Genomic DNA, 26,262 nt, shown 5'->3' on the forward strand with positions numbered 1-26,262 from the left:
AACTTCTTTGGTCAAGCTGTTTTTTTCATTCAGAGCATCAAATCAGTGGAATCCTACACCACAAGCAATTAGAGAATGCACATCGTTTAACTCATTTAAGTATAATTTTAAGAAATGGCTTCTTCAAAATCAACAATTAGAACATTATTGTTGCTACCTCTATTATTAAAACTGATAATTTCATTTTTATTATTATTATTTAATCCATAACAATACCTTGTCTTTTTTCCTTTTCATATAGATTATTGTACACGGTCCCTTTTTAAAGGTCCCGTTGCATGCGATTCCATGTTTCAAAGTTTAGTTAGTGTGTAATGTTGTTGTTAGAGTATAAATAATATCGGTAAAATTATAACGCTCAAAGTTCAATGCCAAGCGAGATATTTTATTTAACAGAAGTTGACTACAAAAAACGGCTCGATTGGACTACACCCCTCTACTTCCTTCATTAGTGACATCACCAGAACCGTGTTTAGACTAAGCTCCGCCCACAGGAACACAGGCGTATTGATGGCGAAATGTCAACAGACGGTTGATGTTTATCTATAATCGGATACCGCAAAAGTTTAATTCGAAGTTGTTAGTGTGCTCTGTCCATTTCACCACGGACTGTTTTTCTAACCTGGGATAATATCAAGCAGGCTTCTCTCAGCGTTTCATACTGACGAAGGGGGCAATTTCAACTATATTCCAGCAAGCGGTAAGTAGTGATTTAATATGGAAGTAGCGATCAACTTAACATCGTTTCTCTTAGTAGGATGAAAATAATCTTACTTAAACTGTGATTAATATACAGAAAGCGATCAAAGAACAATCCCTTTCCAATCGTCCAAGCTGTCAATCAATCACACAGCGCGAGTTTATCTGGACACTTGCCAAAACTCGTTATGAAATAAATGACGCTGTTACACTGCACAACGAAGCTCTTACTGTATTTATATGCCTCATGTTTGCATTGGTGAAATCATTAGTGAGTGCAGAAACTGCGTTGCAATGATAAGATCTTTTTTCACGCGATCAACAGGCTGTCATCTGCTCAACGCTCACTGCAATTTTTTATGTGATTGAAATAGATCTAAATACTTAAAAAACTTCTCACGATTCGTTAATCCCGATAGTTGTAATAGTAAAAACGTATAATAGCTGTAATAGTAAAAGTTTTCCAGATAGTTCCACATGTAATGCCAGATATTTCATATGCAAGGATGTCAGCCAATCACAGCAGAGGGCGTTTACACTGAAGTCTCACAGCAGACACGCCCCTTCAAACAGAGTGTTCAAACCAGGGAATGAAATCAGGCTAGGAAATATGACTTTTATTTCTAAATTATAACAATTTTTGATCTAAAAAACATACTAACATTATAAGGGCACCCCTGGAAACATGATAAAATAATAAAAATAATCCATGGAATGGGACCTTTAAAATAAATAAATAAATGACTTTCATAAAAAGGATTTATTTTGTAACTTTGTATCTCCACTTTTGCTTAATATTCATTCAAAGCAATTATTTATTCATTTGACACAGCGATTACATTTCAAGACTTTCAAACACTTCTTTAATGTTAGTTTTTATGGCATACTGTCTTGCTGTGTTGCCGGTGTTGTCTTCAGTATCTCTGAGTCCCAGCTGCAGTAGTGTCTTAACGGCGTCCGCATGCTGGCCAATGCAGGCCACATGTAGAGCTGCAAACATTTCAAAAATATTTTCACTTTGCTTTCTAATTAAAAAGATCCCAATTATGGCATCTCTTTAAGGTGAAATACACTGTAAAGTGTACTCCTCCTACCTGATCTTCCTTTTGTGTCTCTTGCATGAAGATCAGCGCCCAGGGAAAGCAGTGTTTTTATGGTGCTTGTGTGACCTTCCTGAAAAATGAGCATCGAGATTGAAGCCAGATCAGAAGAGGAAGCTTTCTAAAAGTGTTATCTTATCTGTGGTTCGTGTTTAATGCAACCGATATAACCTTAGCAGCATAGTGCAATGCAGTCAGATCCAGTTTTGTGGCTCTTGAGTTTATATCGATACCAAGGTGACGCACAAGGAAAGAAAGTGCTTCTTCTTGAGCAGTAACAGAGGCCTGGTGAAGGGGCTGCGCTCCGACAATATCTACTGCTGAGGGACATGCCTAAACCAGATAAACGAGTACAAAAACACGCTCACTTCTAATAAAAGAAAAAAGACATGAGTTAATGATGTGTGCAAATATGTGCGTACCTGGTGATTCTCAAGGAGCAATTTCGCAATAGCTATGTGTCCATTCCTTATGGCATCCATAAATGGTGTGACTCCACAACTGTCCTTCCCATCAGGCTCATAGCAGCAACTGAATTAACATGCAAACCATGTGAGCTACAGTATATAATAAGGACCTGTGCTGTGCTATTCACAAAACACATTCATACTCAATGTTACCTTTTAAGCAGAATCTTCACTGCATCCTCACAGCCGTGCATAGCTTGGGTGAGAAAATGGCATGGAAAAAAAGATGCATAAATGCATCATATGGCAATTTGACAACACATTAATTCCTGTGCTTCCATACCAGCCGTGTGGAGGGGCGTCCTGCCAGTCTTGCTCTTTGTCTTCCAGACCTCAGGTTTGGCCAGTAGGAGGTGGTGTATGATGGCTGGATCTCCTTCTCTGCATGCGATGTGGAATGAGTTCCATCCATCCTTGTTCTGAAGCATTGGGTCAGCACCGTGAGCCAGCAGCTCCAGGACGACCTCAAGGTTTCGTCGGGTACAGGCCATCATAAGAGGAGTCCTAGAGAGGTTAAAAGTCAGTTTTGTTCATTATTTAAAAAAATACTTTTAACTTTTTCGTTAGTTGAAATTAAGATGAAATAATAATGAACAATACATATTAGATAAAACTTCAACTTAAAAAAAACGATGAAAATGAGAAACTGCTCAAATTTAAAATATAAATAAATATTACAATAGTATATAAATAATACTAAAATAATACTGATGTACATGTAAAGAGTATAAAAATAATCAACTCAAAAATAGACTTCACTGCCCATAAATATATGTGCTCTAAACAATTTATACTTAATAATTTACAAAAAGTTATTATAATTCATTTTATTTATTTACTTTTCATTTTTGGACACATTTTAGCAATTCTTTTAATCTAAAAACTGCATATTCCTTAAGTAGCCTACTTTTCATTGTATATTTCATTTTATTGAATCTGTTTAAAATTAAAATATAGTAATTTTATATTTTAGCTTTCGTTATATGCTTTTGTAAACATTTCTATTTAGCTTTCATTTATTTTTATTTCAATTTTAGTATACTTCAACGTATTTTTTATGATACATTCTAATTGTTATACTTTCAATGAATCAAAACAATCCTAAAATTTTTGTTTTGTTTTACTTAACAATAACAACAAATGTATTATTACATGACACAAATGTATATGTGTGTTTTATGAATTAGGATAAAAACATTTCCTTCGAGCCGGATTCGAACCAGCGACCTAAGGATGACAGCATTAAGCCTCTACAGTCCTCCGCTCTACCAACTGAGCTATCGAAGGCGTTGAGATCTACTCTGCTTCCAGATTCGATATTACAGTCACTCCTACATGCAAATTCGTGCAAAAAATTTTTTTTTGACGTACCAGTCTGCTTTCTTCAAACTGTCTATTTTCGCTCCCCTGGCAATGAGATACCGCACACACTCACAATGACCCATGGAAGAAGCCTCATGCAGAGCTCTCTTGTAGTCGCTGTTGTACACATCAATGTCCATGTTGAGCTCCTCGACCAAATAACGCAAAATGCCCATGTGTCCATGTCTGGCAGCATAGTGCAGTAAAGTATCTCCAGATTTTCCAAAATGAGTACAGATGACAGACTGCTTGTTTACGTGCTCATTGAGTTGCTGTTTAACTGTGCACAGCTCTCCATGTTGAATTGCTTTGATTAAGTGTTTTAATGTGCTTTCTTCCTCCATTTGGCTCAATCAAATCCTGTTAAATAGACTACTTTAAAGGTTAAAAATACACACGACAGTGATTAATTACTGGTGAAATGATAACAACAGAGACCTCCAGCGTGATTACTGCGTGGTTGGTCGGTTAAAATGTGACGACTCTGACGAGACGAACATTGACATTTACTTCAAAATAAAAGTCCCTTTATTTGTATTTTTTAAAATGTTGTTTTTATCTTTGTAAAATACAATATTCGCACAGATCTCATAAAACAAGAAAAATATAAAGTACAATAGCAAAGCATTGTGACAGTGATAGATAGATAGATAGATAGATAGATAGATAGAACGGCACGTGAACCGATGATCTCTAGCTGATAGTAGGCCTAAATAACGTTAAACACGAATGAACACTGTTGAAAGATACAGTAGCCTACAACAACTTACCGAAATGTATATTCCTCATACACAAATCGACCAATCAATCAAACAAAGGGGTCAATAAAACAGCTGGAGAACAATTATGTCACATAACATTTACCTCAGGAAAGCCATTTAATGACCATCATATAGGCTATAGCACGTTAGTTGGCTAGAAAAAAGAGCTATAGAGAGTATGTTGCAAAATATGTGTACTATATTGCATTATATTTAATTTGTGTTATTTTTAACCTTAAATAATACTGCCAGCTGAATCTCTGGCTCTCTCTATGTTTACAGCATTAGGTGAGTTGTTTTTTTCTTGAGAAAAATGAATGCCTATCTTGTGTAGCCTACCTAATATTTATCCAAATGAGTCAATATTAAATCAAATCACAATAATTGAATTGAAATAATAAAAAAGCGTAGCTTACCAGAAATTGAACCATGTAAACATTGTAACATGTTGTACCTAAACCTAATAAAATTCAGTTTAGTTACTAAAATGTTTTGACAATCACAATACAATTATTGTGATGCAATAATTTTTTTGACTCCCCCCCCCCCCATCTAGATAGATAGATAGATAGATAGATAGATAGATAGATAGATATAGAGACAGATTGATATAGAGACAGACAGACAGATCGATAAAGACAGACAGACAGGCATATAGATAGATAGACAGACAGATAGAGACAGGCAGACGGACAGATTTATGTGATAGAAAGATAAAAATGTGTGAAAGTGGCTTACAAATGAATTCACCTCCAGGATAATTGTACATATATTATTTAATATTTTGACTTGGGGCATTAGCCTTTTATTACAGCACAATTTGCATAATTTATCAATACCGTTTGTGTACAACCACAAAAACCATGACAGTTTGATTTTTTTTTTTCATCAGTTTACATTGAGTGGAAAACCAGATGGATTATACAAGCATATCTTTGTACAGTCAGCATACATATTTAGATTTGATTAATTTTTCATAATCTTTTTCTCTTTTTGTAAATAGAATCTGGACACAAAAATAGTATGAACAAACCACCAACAAAACATGCAACATCCAAAGTGAAAACACCATACGTTTCCTGATTCTACTTTTGAGTCAGTAAGGTCAACATCTGTTCTATATTATACAGGGTTAAACTGGTGTCTGTTGTGCAGGTCAAGTCCAGTCCATCAGAGGCAAGCATGGGGAAAGCTTTTACCCTAGTGCATGTACAACATGTAACACACAGATCAAAACACAATCGCTCTGCTTCTTTCCCTCACACATGCTCTTAGTTGAACCAGAAAACTAATACAAGATCATATTTGTACAAAAAGAAAATTATTATTTTTATTTACATGGCTTCTTTTTGTTTATTTTTCTTTGTTTTGCAGAGGTGAAAGAGTTAGTGTGGCGACGCGAAATTAAGAGCATGCATGAATTATTCAAAGGAGGCTGCGTATGAATTCATGTGACAATTTGTTATATGATGCTTTTTTTTTCTTCCTCATCTAATTTGTAAACATATATATATATATATTAAAAAAAACACACACACACATTCTGGGAGATCAGAATATGTAATGAAAGCTGAGTATTGTATATAAAGCTGAGTGCAGTGAGATAGTTGTGTTTCCAGACACTGTGTTTGAAGGGACGAGACTGCTATGATCTTGTAAACGCGTACATAACATGTACATAACTAGCAGTTAAATAGTTGAGTAGGATAACTACCCTACGTTTTTGCAAACTCATTGTTACATGACCTCAATATAGCATAAAAAAATGAATAAAACAAGCATCAAGCAAAAGATACAACCAATATATTATTATTATTATTATTATTATATATAAACAAACATATTTACCATGTGAAAAAAAACATACAAAAATAAAAAAATCCTCATTCGTAATGCTTTATCTGTCCTCCGACCACTAAACAATAAGTACACCAGATGCATTTTCGGTTGCATAGAATAACATACACAGAACCTGCGGATTTTGGTAGTTTGGCACAGGTTAAAGGTCGACTTAACCCTTAACGCTGGACGTTTGAGTGAAATATCTGTAAGTGCTCGACCTGTAAAATGGCTGGGTTATGTGTTGTAAAGGTTGTATCCACATGTCCTAAGTTTCAAGGCATAAAAACATAAAAAAAACAACATATAAATAACACTAATGACATTTGATTTAAGTGTCTGCATTGCGAGGTGGCCACACTTTTCTGAAAGTACGAGATGGTGCGCTCTCAATGTCTCCTTTTAGACATGTAAACCGAGAAGATAATTGCAGTTAGCCAAAATGATCAGTAAAATTAAAAATGAACACTTTGTGATATCATCACCCTGATCCTCATTGTTATCGCCTTAAGCTGAACTTACTTGATCAAGGATAAGTCAATAACATTTAAGCAAGGCCTTTTCATCAAAAACCTGAGTGTTTAGGAGTTTTTTAATTTTTTTTAAATAAAACATAATATCAGCATTGTATCAGCAATATGATGACTTCAACATCTGGACAGACACTACATTGACCCATTCAAACTCCAATCCTCGAGTAATCAAGAGAGACCGATGCGTACGTGTTTGTGTGGGGGGTTGACATTGTTTGACTGTTGTAAATGGCAGGATGTTCCGCTTTTTTGACGAAAACTATCAACCTACATTCGTAAAATGCTAGACACAAAGTGCAAATCATATAACAGTGCTGGATTTGACATTTTCAACTGACGCTGCTGCATATTGGTGATATTTCATCTTGAAATATTCATCAAATGAGCAAATCATAAAAATCAGCAAACACTTTCTATTCATTTCTGTGTGAGTCATAAGAGACCGGCAGTTTTCTTAAACATTTAAATTCTTTGTTATTATCCACTTTTTGATTCATAGAGTCTTAGGGCTCTGAAACTGTATTTCTGAATTCAGTGTCGCACAGCGAAAGACAAAAGTGTGTTACTTCTGTGAGTGGAAATAACCTTACTGACACAACGAGTCATCACAACACCCAATAAATCCTATTTCATTCATTTCATTCTGTCTATAATATACCATAAAATACTCTTCTAATCCATCGATAATATGCTTTAAATATCAGTTCTTTCAACACATAATAATATCTGGGAGGGAATGTAAAATAACGATAAATATCTAAACTGAATTTGTCTCTATCGTACAAAAATAATGTATATGATATCTATCTGTAAATAATCATAATGTTCTCATATGAATAATGCACAAACGGGAAAGTTACTGGAAATGTTCACTCTATCATCTAACTGTCTGTTGTGGACCAATGTACACATATTATTATACATACACCAGTATAAATATGTGTGAGTGATTGTGAAAGTGCATGTACTCATACACGTATGAACATTGTGTCAATCTCCTGCTCAATTGTTTGAGCTTTTCCCAACGTAGAGATCTGCATCTTGTCACTAAAGGTCAGATCTTTCCTGTAAACACCATTATACACCTGTTTCTCCTTGGCTTGGGTTAACACAATCACACGTGCCAGTGCAGTCGGGAAGCTCCCTGTGTAGGCCCTCCAAATTCAGCTCAGTTTAGTCCCAAAGAGTGCGGCAGAGATGTGCGACTCCACTGCCTGTTCTGTCCTCGCGCCTCATCTGACCGCCGTCTTTAGGAGTGTATCTGAGCTGTGCTGGCCAGCAGCTTGTGCCAGCTCACCACCCGTTTCCGCAGGTCTACCTTATCCAGCCACACGTAGGCTTCGCCAATTAGGGTCTTCTTTACGAACTTGCCTCCATTTGAAACAAGAAATAGCTGCAAGGATGGGAATAAATATGAATCACGATTCACTACTTTAAGTTGGATCACATTTTATGCACATTTGATGCCGTACCTGAATGGAATGACCTGTGGGGTTCATGCAGAAGCGGAAAGTTTCGTTGAAAGACGGTTCGCGATCATGACGACACACTCTGGTCTTCTTCTTGATGATTCTTTTCTGAGTGGCCACATTCACCACATATAGTTTCACATACAGGTCTGTAAAAGAACATCAACAGTAAGTACTGAGCTTTCATTACATCTATGAATGCTTATTTCTTAATTATTAAGCGTTAATTTATAATCATAATGCGTTGTGACATCTCTGTCAAGGGAAGCTGTTCAAGTGCAAGGGAAGCTGTCCTTTAGAACGTAAAGGATAAGTTCAAACATTTTCAACCCAAAATATAAGAAATAGTTAATTGTACTGTATAATCAAGCAAATGATACTTTGAGATTAAACAAATGCCTGCAGGACTGCATTAAAATCTGCATCCAAAATTGACTAAAAACTTCAGAAATTGGGTTAATTCTGACAGAAATTAAATTCCTGCCTGTTTGCTTTGAGGCTAATGCTATTATGTAGCATCATGCTAGTATATTCCCCAACAAAATAAATATTATGTAAATATGCACAGGGAAAATGGGCCAAACATACTGATGACTCATGTTGCATTCACAGGCGTTGACAAGTTTTTGTCCAATCAAATGCTCGCTAGGGTTAGTCAGTCCCTCCCCCTAATGCCATCAGCCATCGATAAGCAATAGCAAGTAGTAAATCTAGTTTTTGCTGGGCTATGATGTAAACTAAAGCCTAGTTTAGTTTATTTCAAGTTTATATCAATGAAGAAATGCGTATATCAACTGTATATCAAATTGACTCGCGTGCAAATGTTATAATAAGCATGAGTGAACGTGTTTGCTGTCATGTGTCCTGTTACCCGGGAGGTGGTCGGGAGATTTAAATTTGTAGGTGATGTTTCTGCACTGAAGGATCTCAAGCACCAGGTGTTCTCCCTCTGTCTTCATCTCCTTCTTCAGGGCGATCTTTATTTCCCCCATCACCTGAGTCTTACCTAAGCGCACACATACACAGACACATCAATATCTCAGTTCTACTTCCCATTTCTTATCTCTGTATCTTTTCTTTCCACATTCTGTGAATCTCTGACCCGCATGGGGAGCATAAATAACACGGCACAGGAAATATATAGATAAAAGAATAATATAATATAATATAATATAATATATAATACTATTCAATTTTTTTTGTTACATTTAAATGAATAAATTAATACTTTTGTTTAGCAATGATACTTTTGTTCAGCAATGATCCAACAAATTGATCAAAAGTGTCAGTAAAGCATTTATAATGTTACAAAAGATTTTACTGAAAAAGTTCTGTTCTCATCATAGTAATAAACTACATTTTAAAATATATTAGAAATAGAAAACAGATCATTTTTGAAAGATCATTTAAGATTTTGATTAAATAAAAAATAAAATACAGCCTTGGTGCGCATAAGAGGCTTCTTTCAAAAACATTTGAAAAATGTACAGACCCCAAACTCTTGAACTGTAGTTTACATAAAACCATAATATAATATGATTTAAAACATCATATTATATTATGGTTTTATGTAAACTACAGTTCAAGAGTACCCTGGAAATCCAGAGTTCTTGCGAGAGCACAAGTTGAATTTGCTCAGCGAGTTACTCTGGTGTCGAGTAATGATGCTCATTAAATATGCCCCTCGATCTGAGCTGCACCAATCACATCGGGTTATCTGATAAAGGCGGGCCAGAGGCGAGCTAAACAGATGACGACAGCACTGTGACGTTGAAGTCATTAGTAAACATTGCAAGATGGCTATGGATGAACACCAGTTGTTTGAAACGGCTTTGGCCACTACAATGAACGAGTTAGACTTGGCTTTTTATCTAAAACAGGAACAGAAGACGCCGCTCAAATCGTTCCTTTGCAAGAAGGACGTTTTTGCTGTTTTGCCGACTGGATATGGTAAGAGTATAATCTACAGGCAGTTAGCTCCGCTAGTAGCTACGCGTATGGGGCTTGTTGTGATTGGTCGTAGTGTTATCCAATTGCGTGCAGTGAGATTTTCAAATGCATGCTTGGTGCCGCCCCTCGAGCTGGGCGATTTTCATTAGTCGACGCTAGACCATTAATCTTTTAGATTTAGGTCTGGATTTCCAGGCTAGTTCAAGAGTTTGGGGTCTGTACATTTTTTTAAATGTTAAATTATATATATATAATTATTATTATTATTATATATAATATAAAAGTAATTAAATTTCTTTGCTGCAGTATTATAGGCTCAAATATACTGCTATTGACACAAACATGCACAAATAATCTCCAAACCACACAACATCCCATGCAAACATTACCCTCTGTATCTCCATGAGCAGATTTCCCAGCTTCTGTGCCATTTGGAATCTTTCCACTAAATAATAAACAACATCAGGTCAGAGTACACATGGAGTGTCAAGATTTAAAAAAAAAAATCATAAATAAAAGTGCTCTAGATATACTGCGAAATAAAACCAAGAAATTAGATTTTCTTAAACAAAACTTGATCGATTAGCAATTATTATGAGAGTCATACAGAAAAGCACTCACAATCTTGGAACCTGGAAGATAGCGCTATCCACCGCATTGGTCCCGCCCTCTTCATCCAATAGGCTAAAGGCACTGCCACTCAGACCGCTGTCCAATGAGGCTGCAGTAACAGGAGCATCACCAGATCTATGGCTGCGGGACGCTGTTTTTGAAGTGGACTATGTGAGTTGCACAAGTCACATACACTACTTACGACTGGCAACTATCAATTATGGGGTAGATGTCCACATATCCACTCAAAAACACATACTCACACATACACACAAATATATACTGGCACTGCTGGCGACATTTAAAGAAAGCATGACAGCACTCCATAAATGAAAGGAAATATCACAGACAGAGATATGCTAAAGCAGACATCAGATGACAGAAGCAAAAGCACAGACAGAACAAATTAAACTGTTCATTAGTAAACTGTGTTGGAGATTTGCACATTAAGTATTTTGCCTGAGTAATTACATTATGCTAATTCTGTTAGCGTTATGCTACGTTTATTTTAATAGTTACTTCCATTTAATCAAATTCGATTCTTTTACTGTTGTTGCATTTCGGAGTGTTTGACTGAGAGTGATGGCGATGGTGTGACGTGGGATGCATGATTTTGGCACGTAATTCATGCACACAGTCTTTTTCAAACAGATTCAGCAATGGTAACGCTAACACCAGCCATCTTATGAGACTCTTTTGGGATGGTCAGGGGGTCAGTGTTCCTTTCTAGAGTTTCCTATCACAGTCGACGCTACTGTTTTGTCCCCTGGTTTTAGGGAAGCACGTTGCTGAACTGTTGAATGAGACTGAGACTCGCTGCATGAATTTCCTGTGAAGTGGCAAAGGGCGAATTCCAGTCGGAAGTGAGCATCACTAGGCCCTACTCACTCTGAAAGCCTGTTCACCAACAGAAATGTTTCGTTTGGTACAAAAATTTGGTCAGATTTTCACATGCGATTTATCTGTTCAGACCAGTGTTGTCCATGGTTTTCCCACAGAATTGGACTACTTTTAAGTTCTTGTCATAGGTAAACGCTCCAACACCCCCAAAACTCCCCCCAGACGTACAAATTCAGTGGAGAATTCGGCCGCCCGACAAAGAAAATCGCATTGGGCAGTTTTTGGGATACTTTTGACTGGCCACTGGGCTACTTTTGTTGCACAGACCTGGCAAACCTGGTTTAGACAAATACGGAAAAATAAAAATAAAAATTAACGGCAGACAGGTTGAATGAAAGTGCAATTTCACTCTCTGGCAGCTAATGGAAAAGCTTTTTTATTAATATTCTTTTGTTTGTCTCAGTATTTGATTTCTTATTTGCAACTTTTCATTTTTGACAGCCATTTGTCACAGAGAAGAAACAAGTCAAACATTGTATGCGCTATGATGCTTATAAACAACATCAAATACAAAAGTAAAGAGAGCCGGGTCCGGATTCTTCCACTGCTATTTACAGCAGCATCTCCAAGCAAATGGAGAAAATTGTAACTCTTATTGATTGGCCAATTTTATTCAAAGTGCAAATGAAAAGGGATCAGAACACCTCTCCATAAAAATGTCCCAGGTAAATGTTCATGACAGTCTGAACAGATGAATTACCTGCTGTTTATTGAATGCAGCATTCATCTTGGTGCGAATAGGGTTTTAACTTGATAAAAAATGCTAATGTCTGTTAAGATTGCTGATAAAACCTCAAATATTGTTACTTTGTGTCTTTAATTCAAATGTACATTTTTCAACTTGTGTGCTATAAAACTTCTATTTAAATATGTAAAGAAATATTTAGTCCTGGGGTGTCTGAGAGGGTTTTAAAATAAATAAATTTCTTCAGGTTTCAAAACAAATCGTGAAGATGCACCACCAAGGTTCACATTATCATAAACTGCAAATTCTGTAACGGTGTTGTGTAAAGGGATCCAGTTGCTCACTTTCGTTCGGAACGACCCTTCGGATAGCGTTTCCTTCCCGCAGTGCCTTTTGCTGGCTCGAATAGGCTACGCCCTTTTCTATTTTCAGTGTCCTCAGCTAGTTCCTCTAGTTAGATGTGCGTTAGTAAGTCAACATCCTCTCGCTCTCTCTCTCTTGCTGTTATTGGCAATCATACGAGACAACTCTCACCTCCGTCCGGCTGTGGCCTCTCTTCAGACATGGCTTTCCTGAGGGTCAGGTGTCGGCCTTCAGGGATCTCATTGGCCGGCGACTCGGACGGGGCTCTCTGAATGGTGAGCACACCAATTACGCTGTGCCGGTGGTGCCTCGGGTCGAGGCGGCCATTTTGGGCTGGGGCCATATATCAGCCATGGGGTGGGGAGGGGAGGGGAGGTTTGAAGAGGGGAGAAGGGGGGCGAGATGGAGACTCAGAGTATGAACTCGTCACAACATGGACACCACCAGCTTTTACTGTAGGTCATAGTCACATGCAGCCACAGTGCGCACAGCCCGGCTCGGGCTTACAGCGTCGACTGAGGTGCAGTGTAGGCCAGCGAGAGACGCAGAGAGTGGAGGCAGGGTGGGATGGTGCTTTAAGGAGCGGGCAGCCACATGCACGGCCATCTTGGTGGACTGGGGTAGCTGCTGAAAAGCCGGCCGTCTGGGACAGAAAACAACTCAATGGGATAAATAAAAGAGGAGTTAAAAGAAAGGTTGTTGGGCTGCCGTGAAGGGCTCAAGTGGGCAAAACATGGTGCTATGTGTTGATCAGGGATGATTATTTGCTCTCCAACTTTAACAAAGTGGTAAGTTAAGTCAGTTTTACCTAAAATAACCTCAGAAGTAAGGTTCTAGCTTGTCCCTGTGGGGTAGTAAATGGACAAGTCTGCATGACTAGGTGCCTGACGTGTGCAGTCAGATCTCCTCACAGTGATTGACAGGTCTTAGTAATCTTAGTTAGCATCCTGTGAAAGGCTGTTTTTGTTCCTTCACTTTTTTAAGCTGGACTCTACATTATTTTATGCATATGCATATTGTGTTTCCTGGCAATCAAACATGACCTTGGCTAGCACCAAGCTAGCTGCACTGCAGGGACACTTTCAAGGTTTAAAGCATCCATTTTAAGGATGCTATAGAAAAATATATTTTTTATTTCACATATATTTACCAATAGATGGTTTATAGTTTAGCTCTGTTACTTAAAATTATTAACTTATATACCTTTATTTATTATTTAAAACACTAAGTTGTTAAAAGTGTTAAAAAAAAATTGGAAAAAGAATAATACTGTTCCTATATGTGTGTGTACGACGTGACGTGTTCCCAACACACTGGTGAGAACACACAGGCGAGGAAGTGAAGTGACAGACTGTGACCACAAGGGGACCAGAAAAATAAAAAAGGGAGAAACCAGAAAACAACAACGGGAAGAAAAAAAAACAAAAGAGGGCAATGAAAAAGAACAGGAGGAGGAACAGATGAGAGCGAAGGCAGCCATGCTGTGGAGGTTTTATTTGCGTCGTTTACTTGGTTGGAGACGGGGCTGCTGGCCGGCAGCTTCGGCCGTTGATGAGGCATCGTCAAGGTGTGCCCGGGCCGTGCCACTTTTGCCATGAGCACGAGGGCCTCCGTGGGGGCGGGATTGGCCCTCGGAGAGGGACGGCTTCGACGTGCTGGGGCTACTGTGAGATTTCTCAATAGTGGGGACCTGCGTGTCTAAAACAACCAGAACCAAATTACCATTTCATTCCCTACTTTTGCCTATTTACTCATTTTAATTCTTCAAAAACCCATTCTTATTTAAATTCTACATAAACTACAATTATTATTTTGTTAGGTTACTTGTGTCCTTCTGACACAACTTATGTGATACTTAAGGTCCAACTATTGTGCCCTAGTTAGCATCTAAGCAGGCTGCTTCCTGTCTGAGCGGCCCTGTCACACCCTGCGTGAGGTGGCTGGAGTGAAGCGCTGGTGAGCTCAGCGCCGTTGTGAACTGAACACATATATATGGAGAGCAAGAAGCCAAAGCTAGGAAGCTCGAGAAATACAGGATGGAAAGATCAAGTGAAAGCAAGAACAATACAGAGAGAGGAAGAGAAGACAGAATGTATAGAAGTGACAGCAATAGAAGAATGGAAAAGAGGAAGACATCACGACTGGAAATGAAAGAAGTGGCGGAAGTGGCATGCGACTTGCGGTCCTACCCTTGGCAGGGTCAGGGAAGATTCCGTGACTACGGCTCTTGATGACCGAGGATTTGGGTGAGTCCTCCTTGTTGTGGCTGGAGGTTTTTGGGGAATGCTGGGTCCCGTGTCCTCCGTGGGGTTTGGGCGAGTGCTGGCGGCCCTGTCCCGAGTGAGAACGCCGGTGATGCTCGCCCTCGCTCTGCTCCTTTAGAGGCAGCCAGCGTGGGACGTTGTCCAGTTGGGCCGTATTGGACAGGTCGATTAGTACCTAGCCCCATACATGCATAATTTCATTATTTATTTATTTTTTGCACCAGATATTCACACCTGAAACATTTTTTAAAGTTCAGACACCTGAATATACAGTATATATACACACTTCTGTATCGTTTAGACACACTGAACCTGGTGTTTAATTTTTAAAGTGTGTTTAAAGAACTTGTAGCTCCTCACCTCTCCCAAGAAGTCGTTGGCAGAGCTCTTGTCGTAGTCCCACACACTGACCTCCAGTGTCTTCTTTCTTAGCTAAACACACACCACATAAACACAGAGTGGAAGATTAGATTGAGCAGATTCAGTGGCAAGATGATTTATTTTGTGACTCTATCACTATACATTATTTTAATGTTGTCATTCTATGGAACTCTGCAACTTCCATTGATCTCTAGATTAGGGGAAGGAGACACCTCATAAACACTCCAAAAATATTTTCTACATTAGTATTTTGCCATGTTTTCCAGTAAAAACATATTTTAAAGATCCTTAAACAAGATACACTTACATGAGAATCAATATTTCAAATAAACGTGGGGTCAATATGATTTTTCTTTTTTTAAAGAAATTGATACTTTTATTCAGAAAGGATTATTAAATTGATCAAATGTGACAGCAAAGACATTTATAATGTTACAAAAATATGTTTCTTGAACACTGAAGACAGGAGTAATGATGCTGAAAATTCAGCTTTGTCATTTTCAAATATATGAAAATAGAAAACCCAAATATATTCCCCCAAAATTACTGTTCTGACTGTATTTTTGATTAGATAAATACAGCCTTGGTCAGCATAAGAAAATTCTTTATTAAAATATATACAATTCATAACATATTCACTTGTTTTAGGTATGGATTTAACTACATTTCATTCAAATAAAGTCAGTTTGTTCAGAAAAATAAACTGAACTTTGCTTCTGAAGTAAATTGATTTTGTTTTTAGATATTTTTACTGGAAAAAGCAAAACAAAAATACTGCTTAATAAAATATATCTTTTCTGTTAAACCAGCAAACACATCAAACACGATGTGCACTACAGCATTTAATCCAGATGGTTTTCAATACAAGCCTCACCTCCCTACATTCTTCCTTTCTCTCTCAATTAAGAGCTGTTTGCCTCGCTTCAATAGTCCAGTAAAAACATATCAATCACATCTGTCAGCAGCTGCCTCAGAGAGCTCAACAAACTCAAGAAGCTCTTTGGTCTTAATTAGACTAAAGTACTTCTGGGAGACAACAGGCTTTTCGCTGTTTGCACCTAAAGCCTGAGATTCTCTCTGAAGAGCTTTCATATAATTGAAATCTCAAAACTGACATGGCATGTTCCATTAAAGTAAAATCAGATTTTTCTTTTGGTTTTTCAGACATCTGAAACGCAACCTAGATGTATGCAAATGCCTGTGAGTGTGTAGTTCACCTGTTCTAGGTGGATATTTTTGTAGATGACAGTCTGGTTCCACTCTGGGTTCAGGGTCTTCTGAACGTGTTTGGACCTTCTTTTGTTTTCAGCACTACAATTAGACAACATACCACAAGGGGTCACCATGAGATAGTTAGATCAGTGTGGCACAAACCATCAGTGACCGAAACATGAAACAACCCACACTGGTGGCAAATGGTTTGCACAATGGAGGACATCTAGTATAGGTCAACTTGTGTTGCTGCTGTGACCACATACTACATTGAGAAAATGATCAAATGAGCAACAATGATAAAAATGTAAAAAGAGCAAAACCCTACATTATTAAGCCATTCATGTCCAAGCATGGCCAAGTCTTGTATAATGTGCTGTAGGAAAGAATCACATACCTGGCATTCTGCACAACCATGACCTGACTGTGAAGATCCAGCATGCAGCAAAAACAGACAACAATCAGTGATGAGTGGGAGATTGCAAAAGTGTGTGTGTTTGTTTGTGTTTTTGTAGTAGCTCATGCATTCATGCCCATATGGAGCAGAGAAATGGAGAGCTCCTGTTTCTGTAGGTTCAATCCAAGTACTGCATGATCAGATGAGAGCCAGAAATGATCCGATGCACACACACACACACCAACCTTCAACCATCAATCAGCTCTATCATTTTACACACAAATTGAGCTGCCATTGATTTTCCTCTTTTGCTGAGTCACTTACTGCACTCATAAATGCATTGACAAACACACACACATGCACGCACACACACAAAATCTTTTTTTTTTAAAACAGCTAAAAACTAGGGCTTACAGAATATGCATAATCCTTTCCAGGTCTTTCCCATGGACCTGGTGCTAATTACAGCTGGATAAGTGATTTTCTGTTTCGTTAACTCTTTGAAAGTAGCAGCTAGGATTGAATAACAGCTCTAGGAGTCTTAATTTCCAGTGCCAAGGGTGAAAAAGGAATTTATCTAGTTTAAGTCAAGAATCCAGATATTAAATTAACACTTTCTGTCATCTCACATACTGTAGCTATTTAGGCAGGCCAACTGAATGACATGTAAAGTGACCAACTACAGTTGTGTGTTCGTTTTTTAAGAGTAGCTGTCTTTTTCTCCGTTAAAAGACTGCAAATACATTACCAACCAAACAAAAACACTTATTATTTCAATGAGTGTTGTTGCGAGTCGCTCTCTTGCTGATATACTGGTCCACTAAATAAAATAATTTAATAAATGCCATTTTACTATAAGCACTTAACTCAAATAACTATTAAATAATAAAATAAATAACTAGAGGACTGAATTTGTACATGGAATTATTCAACATACAGAGATGGATCCTTAATTTCTTTACAATTTAAAAGTGTTATTTCATCAGTCAGTCTTTGAAGTCTGATCGTTGATAGCTTCTGGCAACATTAAATCCAGGAGAGAAGATAATTTTAGAGAAAGAGCACGCAGAGATTTGCGAGTGCGCATGACAAAGTTTGAGCATGTACGCTCATCAGCAGTCACTGCTGATAATTATAGAGTAAATTACTTAAAATGCAATTGTGCAAAAAAACAAACAGAAAACACAAGATTTTGTGTCAGGTTGTTATGTTGCAAGGCTAAATATAACGGTTGAATTGTGTGTATTACGACCCGCTGGAACCCGATGTGAGATCCACCAATCAGAGGTTCTCAAATCTCAATCGATTTTTTAATTGGTTAAAATAAACAAAAAATTTATTTATATTTATTTATATGAAATCTCATGTTTTTTCGTAGGTGCTCGACCATTTCGAGCCCCCGAGCACCCACGGAATCAGCGCCTAATGGTTCACACTGAGGCTGAATCTATGAGAGACAACTCAGTTCCAGTTAGTTGAGTTTTACAAGCTACTTACCCTCTACCCGGCAGCAAGTAAACTTTAACGAATGGATCCGAGTAGCCGTTATTGTCCCGGGGTGCCAGATTTCGAGCTTGAAGAACATGGACGATGAGATTTCCGAGCTGTTTGTCGTAATTTATTTGAAGCTGCAAAATTGAAGCAAGAAAGAAATGGTTGTTCTACTCTACTGATGAAAAGGTGAATGAATATGGCATAAATACATTTTGTTAATTAATAAGCAGGGTTTTGACACGATTCGCACGATTTAGCCAGTTTGCTATCTTTTTATAGAGATTGCACTTTTAAAGAGCAATTTCTAGCTGATGAAATATTTTAGAGCATAAGTAGAAAAGTTCATACTGACTATGGAAATTTCCACATTTGCTGGTCTGTAAATCGCAATTTTAAAATTCCCTGGTTTCCAGGTTTTCCGTGGCCTGGATAAGCTACTCATATAGCTGAGTTAATGAGAGCTGAAATCTACCTGGATCTCTCCTGACACTGGGTGGGACTGAGTTTTTGCAGCCTCAGAGGTCTAAGAAACAAAACATCAGCAGTAAGAAAAGACATAGTTTTGCATTTGACTCTTTGTACACAAAATAATAGTGTGTGTGTGTGTGTGTGTGTGTGTGCATGGCATACACATACCTTGCTGTGGCGTTTCTTGCTGACAGAGGGTGAACCAGGCTGGCCAGGGCTGGGAACTGCACTGGAGCCAGCGGACGCTGAGGCTTTATCCAGTGTTGACGCAGAGGAGGACGGCAGCTGCTGCTGGGACACTTTCTGCAGCTCCGCAGCCAGTTGCTTAGGGTCTACACCTGGTGACCGCGGAGGTCTGTCTCCTGAATATTTATAAGTGCAAGTTAGTGGTCAAGTGTCTTTGAGGTTAATTAGGACATTATCATTTGATTGTCTTCTCCACTGACTGATGGTTCCCACCTTTGTTCTGGTCTTGAAGGTCTAGGTGGGAGCTTTCAGAATCAGACAGCATATTTAGGTCTCTGAAAATGACAGATAAGAGATAAATTATGGTCAAAGGACAAAAAGTTCAGTTAAGCCAGCATGGAATCAAAATGTACCCCATGTACTTGCTTAATGTATGTTCCTGGACTTAATGTTCCTTTAAAAAAAATTATGTACTTTTTTGGCTCTCCTATTTGGTTAAAGTCACAAACCCTTCCTAGTTTTTCAACCACGTTCCCTCTAACCATCAGGCTTTATTGTACATCTTTCTTAGATAGATAGTAAAAGTAAAAACTCCCTAAATAAAATTTGAAATAATTAGTAGCTATGCAAATCTGGCACTCACAGTCTGATACATAACTCCGCCTCTCCAACCTGGTGACCAACCAGACCCTGCACTTCCTCGTACGTCTTACCAGTCAAGCAAACGCTGTTCCACTCCAGAACTTGCATTCCTATGAAAACACACACACACAGACACACAAAATCAGCCACTGGATACATTTTATTCACTATCTGAGATATCAAATACGCTGTAAACAACATTGCAATGGCACACGTGATCTCTTTCAATTAAACGAACCGTGCTGTAGAAACCCTGTGAGAAAGGAGAGGAACACATGCAGCAGAGTTCACTCCAAGTCACAGCAAACTGAAACCACTCTGTTGGTGCACTTACACAGATGAAAGCGTGTCTTCAGGTAGGCCAGGTATGCCCTCTTTGGGCGTTTCGAAGTTCCCACTTTACGGTGGATGCTTGGGGTCCCTGGAGGTGAATGTGTGCTCAATCATGTCATGTACTGTATATGTACACACTCACAGATTTTATACTTTAATGGCTGAACAGCAGACTCCACTGCTTAACACCAGCATGTTCTGTTGGTGTTACTACGTGTGTGCTTTCACACTGCTTTTGTAACCATGCCGACCGCATTCATAATCACACTTACGCCATAGAAACATTTGACATTTCTCCCTTAAGAAGCTTCATCTGCTAGTGGGTCATTATGTGGGGAAGAGACAATACAATACAATACAATACGAGAAGAGAAGAAGAGACAAGATGAGACGAGACAAAACAAGATGAGACTATGACACACGAAGAGATGAGAAGAGACAAGATGAGATGAGAAGAGAAAATGTGAGATGAAAAAAAGAAAAGAGCAGAGACATGATAAGATGGAATGAAAGAGTAGATACAGGAATAAAGAAGATCAGAAGAGATTAGATGAGACTAAATGAAATGAGATCGATATGAGAAGAGATAAGATGGAAAGAGAAGAGAAAAAGTGAGCTGAGATGAGACAAAAAAGCATAGAGAAGAGAAGAAAAGGGAAAATGAGAGTAGAGACAGAAGAAATAAGGTCAGAAAAGGAGAGATGTTACTAGAAGAGACTAAATTTGATGAGATAAGAGTAAGATATGAGAAGACAAGATCAAAAGAGAAGAGAAAGGACAAGATTAAAGAGAAAAGGTGAGATGAGACAAAACAAGAAGAAAGTAGAGGCATGTTAAGATAAAAAGAGAGAGTAGATACAAGAAGAAACAAAAAGAGAAGAGAAGAAAAGAGAAGAGGACACAGCTAAGTAATCAGATGTCTAAATACAAAGTTATATGATCGAGTGTGAGAGAAGGAGGAGGAAGAAGACAGATGTGAAGTGTCAGTCCCAGTCAAAGCTCAGAATGTTCTTTCACAAGGCCCAGCTGTAGTATATAGCCTCATAAATAAGCCTGTGCACAGACAGATCCACTCCCTCCGGCTTCACTTTCCCCCTCGCCACCTATTCTGGCCCCTTGTAAATTATGACCGCGAGAAAGCAGCACAAAAGCCGGAGCCCAAGCAGACCTAATTTACAATGTTCCGTGCTCACCCTCATCCCTGGAGAAAGAGAAAGCATTAACGTCTCAGTCACAACTGAGATCAATAGGGCTTGTAAAATTCAGCTCCATCAAATTGGCTGAAATAGTCCATCAAGATGGTCCAAAGCAGTCATATTCTGATTTCACTCTGGGTTTTATTCCAAAAGTCTGTGAGGATTCTTCCAAGTCAACGAGAAACTCTAGCCTTCAGCAATCATTGGGCAAATCTGTCACAATGAGGTCAATTCTGACTGTGTAAAGTGCACATTAACATAACTGCACTGAAAAAAAAGAAAAGAAACTGTGTTAAAGCAGTAAAACCTCAAACTTTTTTCAGCTGAACTCTCCAGAGACATCTCAGTCAAAGTTTCGATGTAAATTTAACATTCAACTCTCATTTGATCTGCACAACACCTACGCCGCCGGTATACACCGCAGAGGAAACACAGTCATGATGAACCTGAAACTTCAACTTCATTTTCTTCTTTTCTATCTTTATCTCTCACATCAAGAATGAGTCATTCCCGGAGCTTGGAGGCGAAGAACCGTGCAGATTAGCATCATTTGTTTTTCCTGTCTCCTATCACGTCACTTTGTGCCCTTTAACGTCAACAGATGTGCGTCTCTCCCTGCTCTAAGAGACAGTGAACACTGATACACCTCTTCAGCTTAACCAAACCAGCGAACCCACTCAGAGACAGGACTTAAAGCAGTAACCGTGCCTACCTTCCACAATCTTCCCCGTCTGTTCAGCAGCTCCTCCTGGTAACACTTTGGCAACATACGCACCAATGTCCCCATTGCTTCCCGGGACCTCTTTTCCTCCAACCACACGGATGCCCAGTCCGTTTCCTGTGAGGAAAGAGTTTTGTATTAACATATGGCACAAACACCAACACTAGAGGATAACAAGCCTGGAAGACTGGCTCATTTTATTAAAATTTATTTCAAATCAATACATTTCCATTTGTTTCTGACGTACCAATCTTTGGAATGAGGCTAGCTGTCACACGGGCTATATCCCAGTAACGTTACTCAAAAATGTGTGCATATTGCATATTGTTTTCCAGACCCTCTCCTCATTTGAAAACTCTTTTATATTACACTCATGAAAATAAAGGTTTCAAAAGGGGGTTTCACAGCAATGGCATAGAAAAACCATTTTGGGATCCCCTAATAATGATTCAGTGAAACAAAAAATAAATAATTCTTAGTGTGAAGAACATTTTAATAATCTGAAGAACTTCTGAAGAATGATTTTTCCTCTATAAACCTTTTGTGCAATGGAAAGGTTCTATGGATTTTAAAGGATCTTCTAGGAACCATAGATGCCAATAAAGAACCTTTGATTTTAAGATAATTATTGTGAACCTAATCAAACTAAAATACCAATATCATCACATTCTGCTATATCTGTTGGGTAAAAAAGTCAGTAAAATAAAACCCACACTTCAAATCATGGTTATGATGTGAGTTATGGTGTCTATACAGAAACTGGCATTCAAAAACTACCCTAAGAAATATTCACTGGAGCAAAACATGACGACTAGACCCTCTTTAATAACCACAGAAACTTCAATGGCTTTTAAAAGGATAGTTTATCCAAAAATAAAAAAATTCAATATTTTTTGAGTGAACTATCCCTTTAAGATTGTATTAATTTGTATTGCAACTCCCAATTTTACATTTCCTTAAATTTCCAATCTTTCCAGGACAGCATTTGTTCTGTGACATACATCCCGTATTCAGAATCACAGACCCTTCCATCGGACTAACTACCAATGTACACGCAAATCCACCAGTCACACCACAGTACACTCACTATAGCCTTATTCATTGTCTTTTTTAAGTCGCTTGTTTGTTCATCAGTTTCTAATTAAGAAGATAATCCAATTTGTGCATTACACGCCATTTTGAGCTTTGATGACTGACGAAACTGGAGGGATGCCAATCTGCCACATTGCTGCGTAATGTCTGCCCTTTTCTAATACTTAAAGGAACAGTGACACAGGAGATCAAGGAGAATCAATCAAACCTATGTGTAATGTCAAAGCACGAGGAGGGGCTAGACCGCTGATGTGCTTTTGCTCAGCGGTTTGTCTGTTGACATTTTGTGTGCAATGATGTGGCAAAATAGAGCACCACAAGAGGACGCTAAAGGGAAATTAGAGGAGAGATAATGTGTTGTTTAGTAGTAGGCATAAAATAAAACTGTGCCAATGCAATCTCAGCATGGAGAAACTAATGTTTGCATAGACATAAGCCTCGGGCATCTCTCCATGATGGCCTGGTAAGCGAACAGATCATCTTTTACCAGGGGCAGCTGTCCTAAACGTCTGTCTACATTGTTGGAGTATGTCAGGAAGCCAAGCAGCAAAGCATTAAGTATTTGAGAGGTTGCGCGTCTTACCTGATACACTACGATCTTTGGGATCCCTCTGTAGCTTTATTCTGGTATGAGGAAATGGGTAGTGTGCTGACTTTCCCTAAAGGGACATAAAATAAGCACAATCAGAATTCATTTTCATAACACTCTAACATGCAATGATATGTTTCTAAAATACTGTGATAGAAGATACCTGTCTTCTGTCCACCCCTTGTCCATTTTCTGTGCGTCCATCTCGTGGTTTATCAAACCAGTCAGTTTCCTCCCGTCGCAGGTGGTACGCTTCAGATAAACAGATGGAAATTATAACGTTAAAGTTCTGCTTGCCAGTCTGTTACAACAAACCAAAAAAAGACACTCTGGTGATATCAGGTACTAGAGACAGCTAAGGTACGTATGCGGTCTCAAATTTTAACAATATAGAGCCATCTGGGGCAGAAAAGGAAATGGTTATACAAAGTAGAGCAGTTATTTTTGCATGCAAACCTAAAACTAAAACAAACCCGGAGGACACAATTCTTCCTTTTTTTTTTCTATACATAATTCACTATAAGAATTCTGTAAAAAGATTTAGAGCAAGTCTGCTTGCTGCTGTACCTACCCCTAAACATCTTAAGTTTTCATGAATAGGGGTTAAAGACAGACAGGGGTACTAGGAAATATTTTTCCATACTATCTTGGGTCTTTCAGCTTATAGTGTGGAAAGGGGGGAGGGGGGGAGGTTATAGGGAGCATTAATTTTTTTGGGGAACATTCAAAGGCTATATTAGATGTATTTTGTCATGGACAAATAAATAACTGACCTCAGGTTTTCAAGAGGAATCAACATTTAACAGAAGACAATTCTGGTGTTTACAGACCTGACATTCAGATGTAAATGACATGACAGATGCAGATCCTGTTACATGATAAAACACTCACTAACGGGGAGTTCTATTATTGTGTACAGTATACAGTATCTGTGGTCATTTTGCTTTATGAGCGCGACCAGTTTTATCAGAAAGTTGCATGAAAGATTTTTTGTTCACCAAATTGGTGAAATTGCAGCAGCTTAAACTGGGAAAATTTGTTATTTTTGGAGAGAAAGGAGTGTGAAATTCCAATTTAATCACGGATGCAAGAGCTGTATTCACTAACACAGCATTACGTTATCGTGCAAATTCATCATACTTCCTGCAACATGTTGTTATGGAGATGAATTTGTGGTCAGTTTGGTTGCCTAACAGCTCATGGGTGATTGGCAGGTGGGTGGTCATGGTAGCAGGGGTGTGGGGGAGACGGGAGACGTGCAGGAGTCTAAGGTGGTTATACTCTACCGTTTGTGACATTCTCATGTGAGTTTCCTGGATCGTCTCTGCACAAACCCACCAGGGATTCACTTAGTGCTGCAACCAAGGCAAACGCATTTACTTCCAGATGGCACATATGATGAACACATCATATGCTGTTACATGTTTGGGGTTAGTTACTACTTAGATAAATGAAGAAAAAAAAAAAAACACTATAAAATTGGTGAGTGTTTTCGGTATGAGCTTCAGTTTTGTGGTTATGTGTTTGTTAAACCATATATTGTGTATAAATTATAATATTTGTGTTCTTTTGCAATGTACAGTGCACTTAAGTTCATGTAATTTCATCCATTTAGCAGTTAATGAGGGGAAGGGGCATGCAATGCATATCAACTACTATGTTTTGATCTCATCAGTCTTAAAAATACTTTAAATTTCATTATAGACAGAAATCAAAAGACAAATATTAACACAAAGCTGAGAAAAAGCATAGCCCTTTCTATTTGAAGGCATTTATTAGTTCCTGGAGAGCAAAAGAAAGCAGATCAACATGCAGAAAAGTCAACAAGTTTATTTAAAACCAGACAGGAAGAGACATGCAAATCACTTGTGCTATTTATTAAATGAACATCAAACATGCAAACACAAACTGGCATGATAATTACTCCAGGAAATACTAGCAACATGCATGAAGAGTATCATCTACCGTGGATAAATAGATGTATGAGCTATGACATTTTGTATATAGGCTTAGGCTATAACATTTTCACTATGGAAGGAAACTAAAACTTTTTAAAAATAATTTTAAAAATGAATGCTTGACATTATACAGAGCAAAATAAAAATATCTCATCAATAGTATTTTATGGTTGAAGTTTTAAATGAAATTTGACATATCTATAAAGCAAACAAGAGGAAGAGATATTCTGTTTAGTTAAATGATGAATAATGCTAAGAAGCTTTTGCTAGAAGGCACTTTAAGATAGCTAAAAAGATGACTAAATCATAAACATATGCAGCTCAATTGTTAACAAGCAGCTTAACTAGAAATGTTGAGGGTCATAAGGCTATTTCTCTGCTACTGAAAAGAGAGATTTATAATAGATAATTTTTTTCTCATTTATACCACTCAGACAGCACATGTACATATAAACTGAACTTGCAGAGACTGAAAGCATGCACTATAAGTATTCACACAGAAACAAAAAGTCAGTCTGTGAAGAAATCACATGCAAAATGTTTACTTCAACTGTTACTAAACCATAGAAATGTTACTATAGAAAGACAA

General features: G+C 38.1%; 2 protein-coding genes across 3 annotated transcripts in view; both read right to left on the reverse strand.

The window, feature by feature from the left end:
• Positions 1–1,440: 1,440 nt before the first annotated feature.
• On the reverse strand, positions 1,441–4,114 carry ankrd16 (ankyrin repeat domain 16). The gene is made up of 7 exons (XM_084111449.1): positions 3,638–4,114; positions 2,550–2,770; positions 2,420–2,462; positions 2,222–2,330; positions 1,971–2,132; positions 1,794–1,872; positions 1,441–1,689 (listed from the first exon to the last, which is right to left on the reverse strand). The coding sequence occupies exons 1-7, from the start codon at positions 3,970–3,972 to the stop codon at positions 1,535–1,537; spliced, it is 1,104 nt and encodes a 367-aa protein (XP_083967575.1). The 5' UTR covers positions 3,973–4,114; the 3' UTR covers positions 1,441–1,534.
• A 1,033-nt stretch (positions 4,115–5,147) lies between these two features.
• Positions 5,148–26,262, reverse strand: part of pcloa (piccolo presynaptic cytomatrix protein a) — a 55,064-nt gene continuing 33,949 nt past the window's right edge. For both annotated transcript variants that reach the window (XM_084111746.1, XM_084111747.1), the window contains exons 8-27: positions 25,002–25,070; positions 23,879–23,967; positions 23,710–23,785; positions 22,026–22,151; positions 19,786–19,894; positions 19,416–19,477; positions 19,125–19,318; positions 18,961–19,011; positions 18,492–18,622; positions 16,995–17,021; positions 16,603–16,696; positions 15,365–15,436; positions 14,930–15,179; positions 14,250–14,438; positions 12,912–13,073; positions 10,802–10,943; positions 10,570–10,625; positions 9,102–9,236; positions 8,234–8,379; positions 5,148–8,154 (exon numbers count right to left, since the gene is read on the reverse strand). In XM_084111746.1, the coding sequence (XP_083967872.1) occupies positions 8,011–8,154; positions 8,234–8,379; positions 9,102–9,236; positions 10,570–10,625; positions 10,802–10,943; positions 12,912–13,073; positions 14,250–14,438; positions 14,930–15,179; positions 15,365–15,436; positions 16,603–16,696; positions 16,995–17,021; positions 18,492–18,622; positions 18,961–19,011; positions 19,125–19,318; positions 19,416–19,477; positions 19,786–19,894; positions 22,026–22,151; positions 23,710–23,785; positions 23,879–23,967; positions 25,002–25,070 (2,324 nt within the window). In that variant the 3' untranslated portion in view covers positions 5,148–8,010. The remainder of the gene's footprint in view (positions 8,155–8,233; positions 8,380–9,101; positions 9,237–10,569; positions 10,626–10,801; positions 10,944–12,911; positions 13,074–14,249; positions 14,439–14,929; positions 15,180–15,364; positions 15,437–16,602; positions 16,697–16,994; positions 17,022–18,491; positions 18,623–18,960; positions 19,012–19,124; positions 19,319–19,415; positions 19,478–19,785; positions 19,895–22,025; positions 22,152–23,709; positions 23,786–23,878; positions 23,968–25,001; positions 25,071–26,262) is intronic.

The sequence above is a fragment of the Abramis brama genome, assembly GCF_963993115.1.
Source record: "Abramis brama genome assembly, chromosome: 4".
NCBI lineage: Eukaryota > Metazoa > Chordata > Actinopteri > Cypriniformes > Leuciscidae > Abramis > Abramis brama.

What these genes read in the sequence shown, in the direction of transcription:
- ankrd16 (XM_084111449.1), bottom strand. Translation starts at nt 3,972, where the DNA reads ATGGAGGAAGAAAGCACATTAAAACACTTAATCAAAGCAATTCAACAT. An exon ending in GACGCCCCTCCACACGGCTG is followed by an intron (nt 2,463 to 2,549) that starts GTATGGAAGCAC and finishes TTCTCACCCAAG; the next exon opens with CTATGCACGGCTGTGAGGAT. An exon ending in TGCTCCTTGAGAATCACCAG is followed by an intron (nt 2,133 to 2,221) that starts GTACGCACATAT and finishes TATCTGGTTTAG; the next exon opens with GCATGTCCCTCAGCAGTAGA.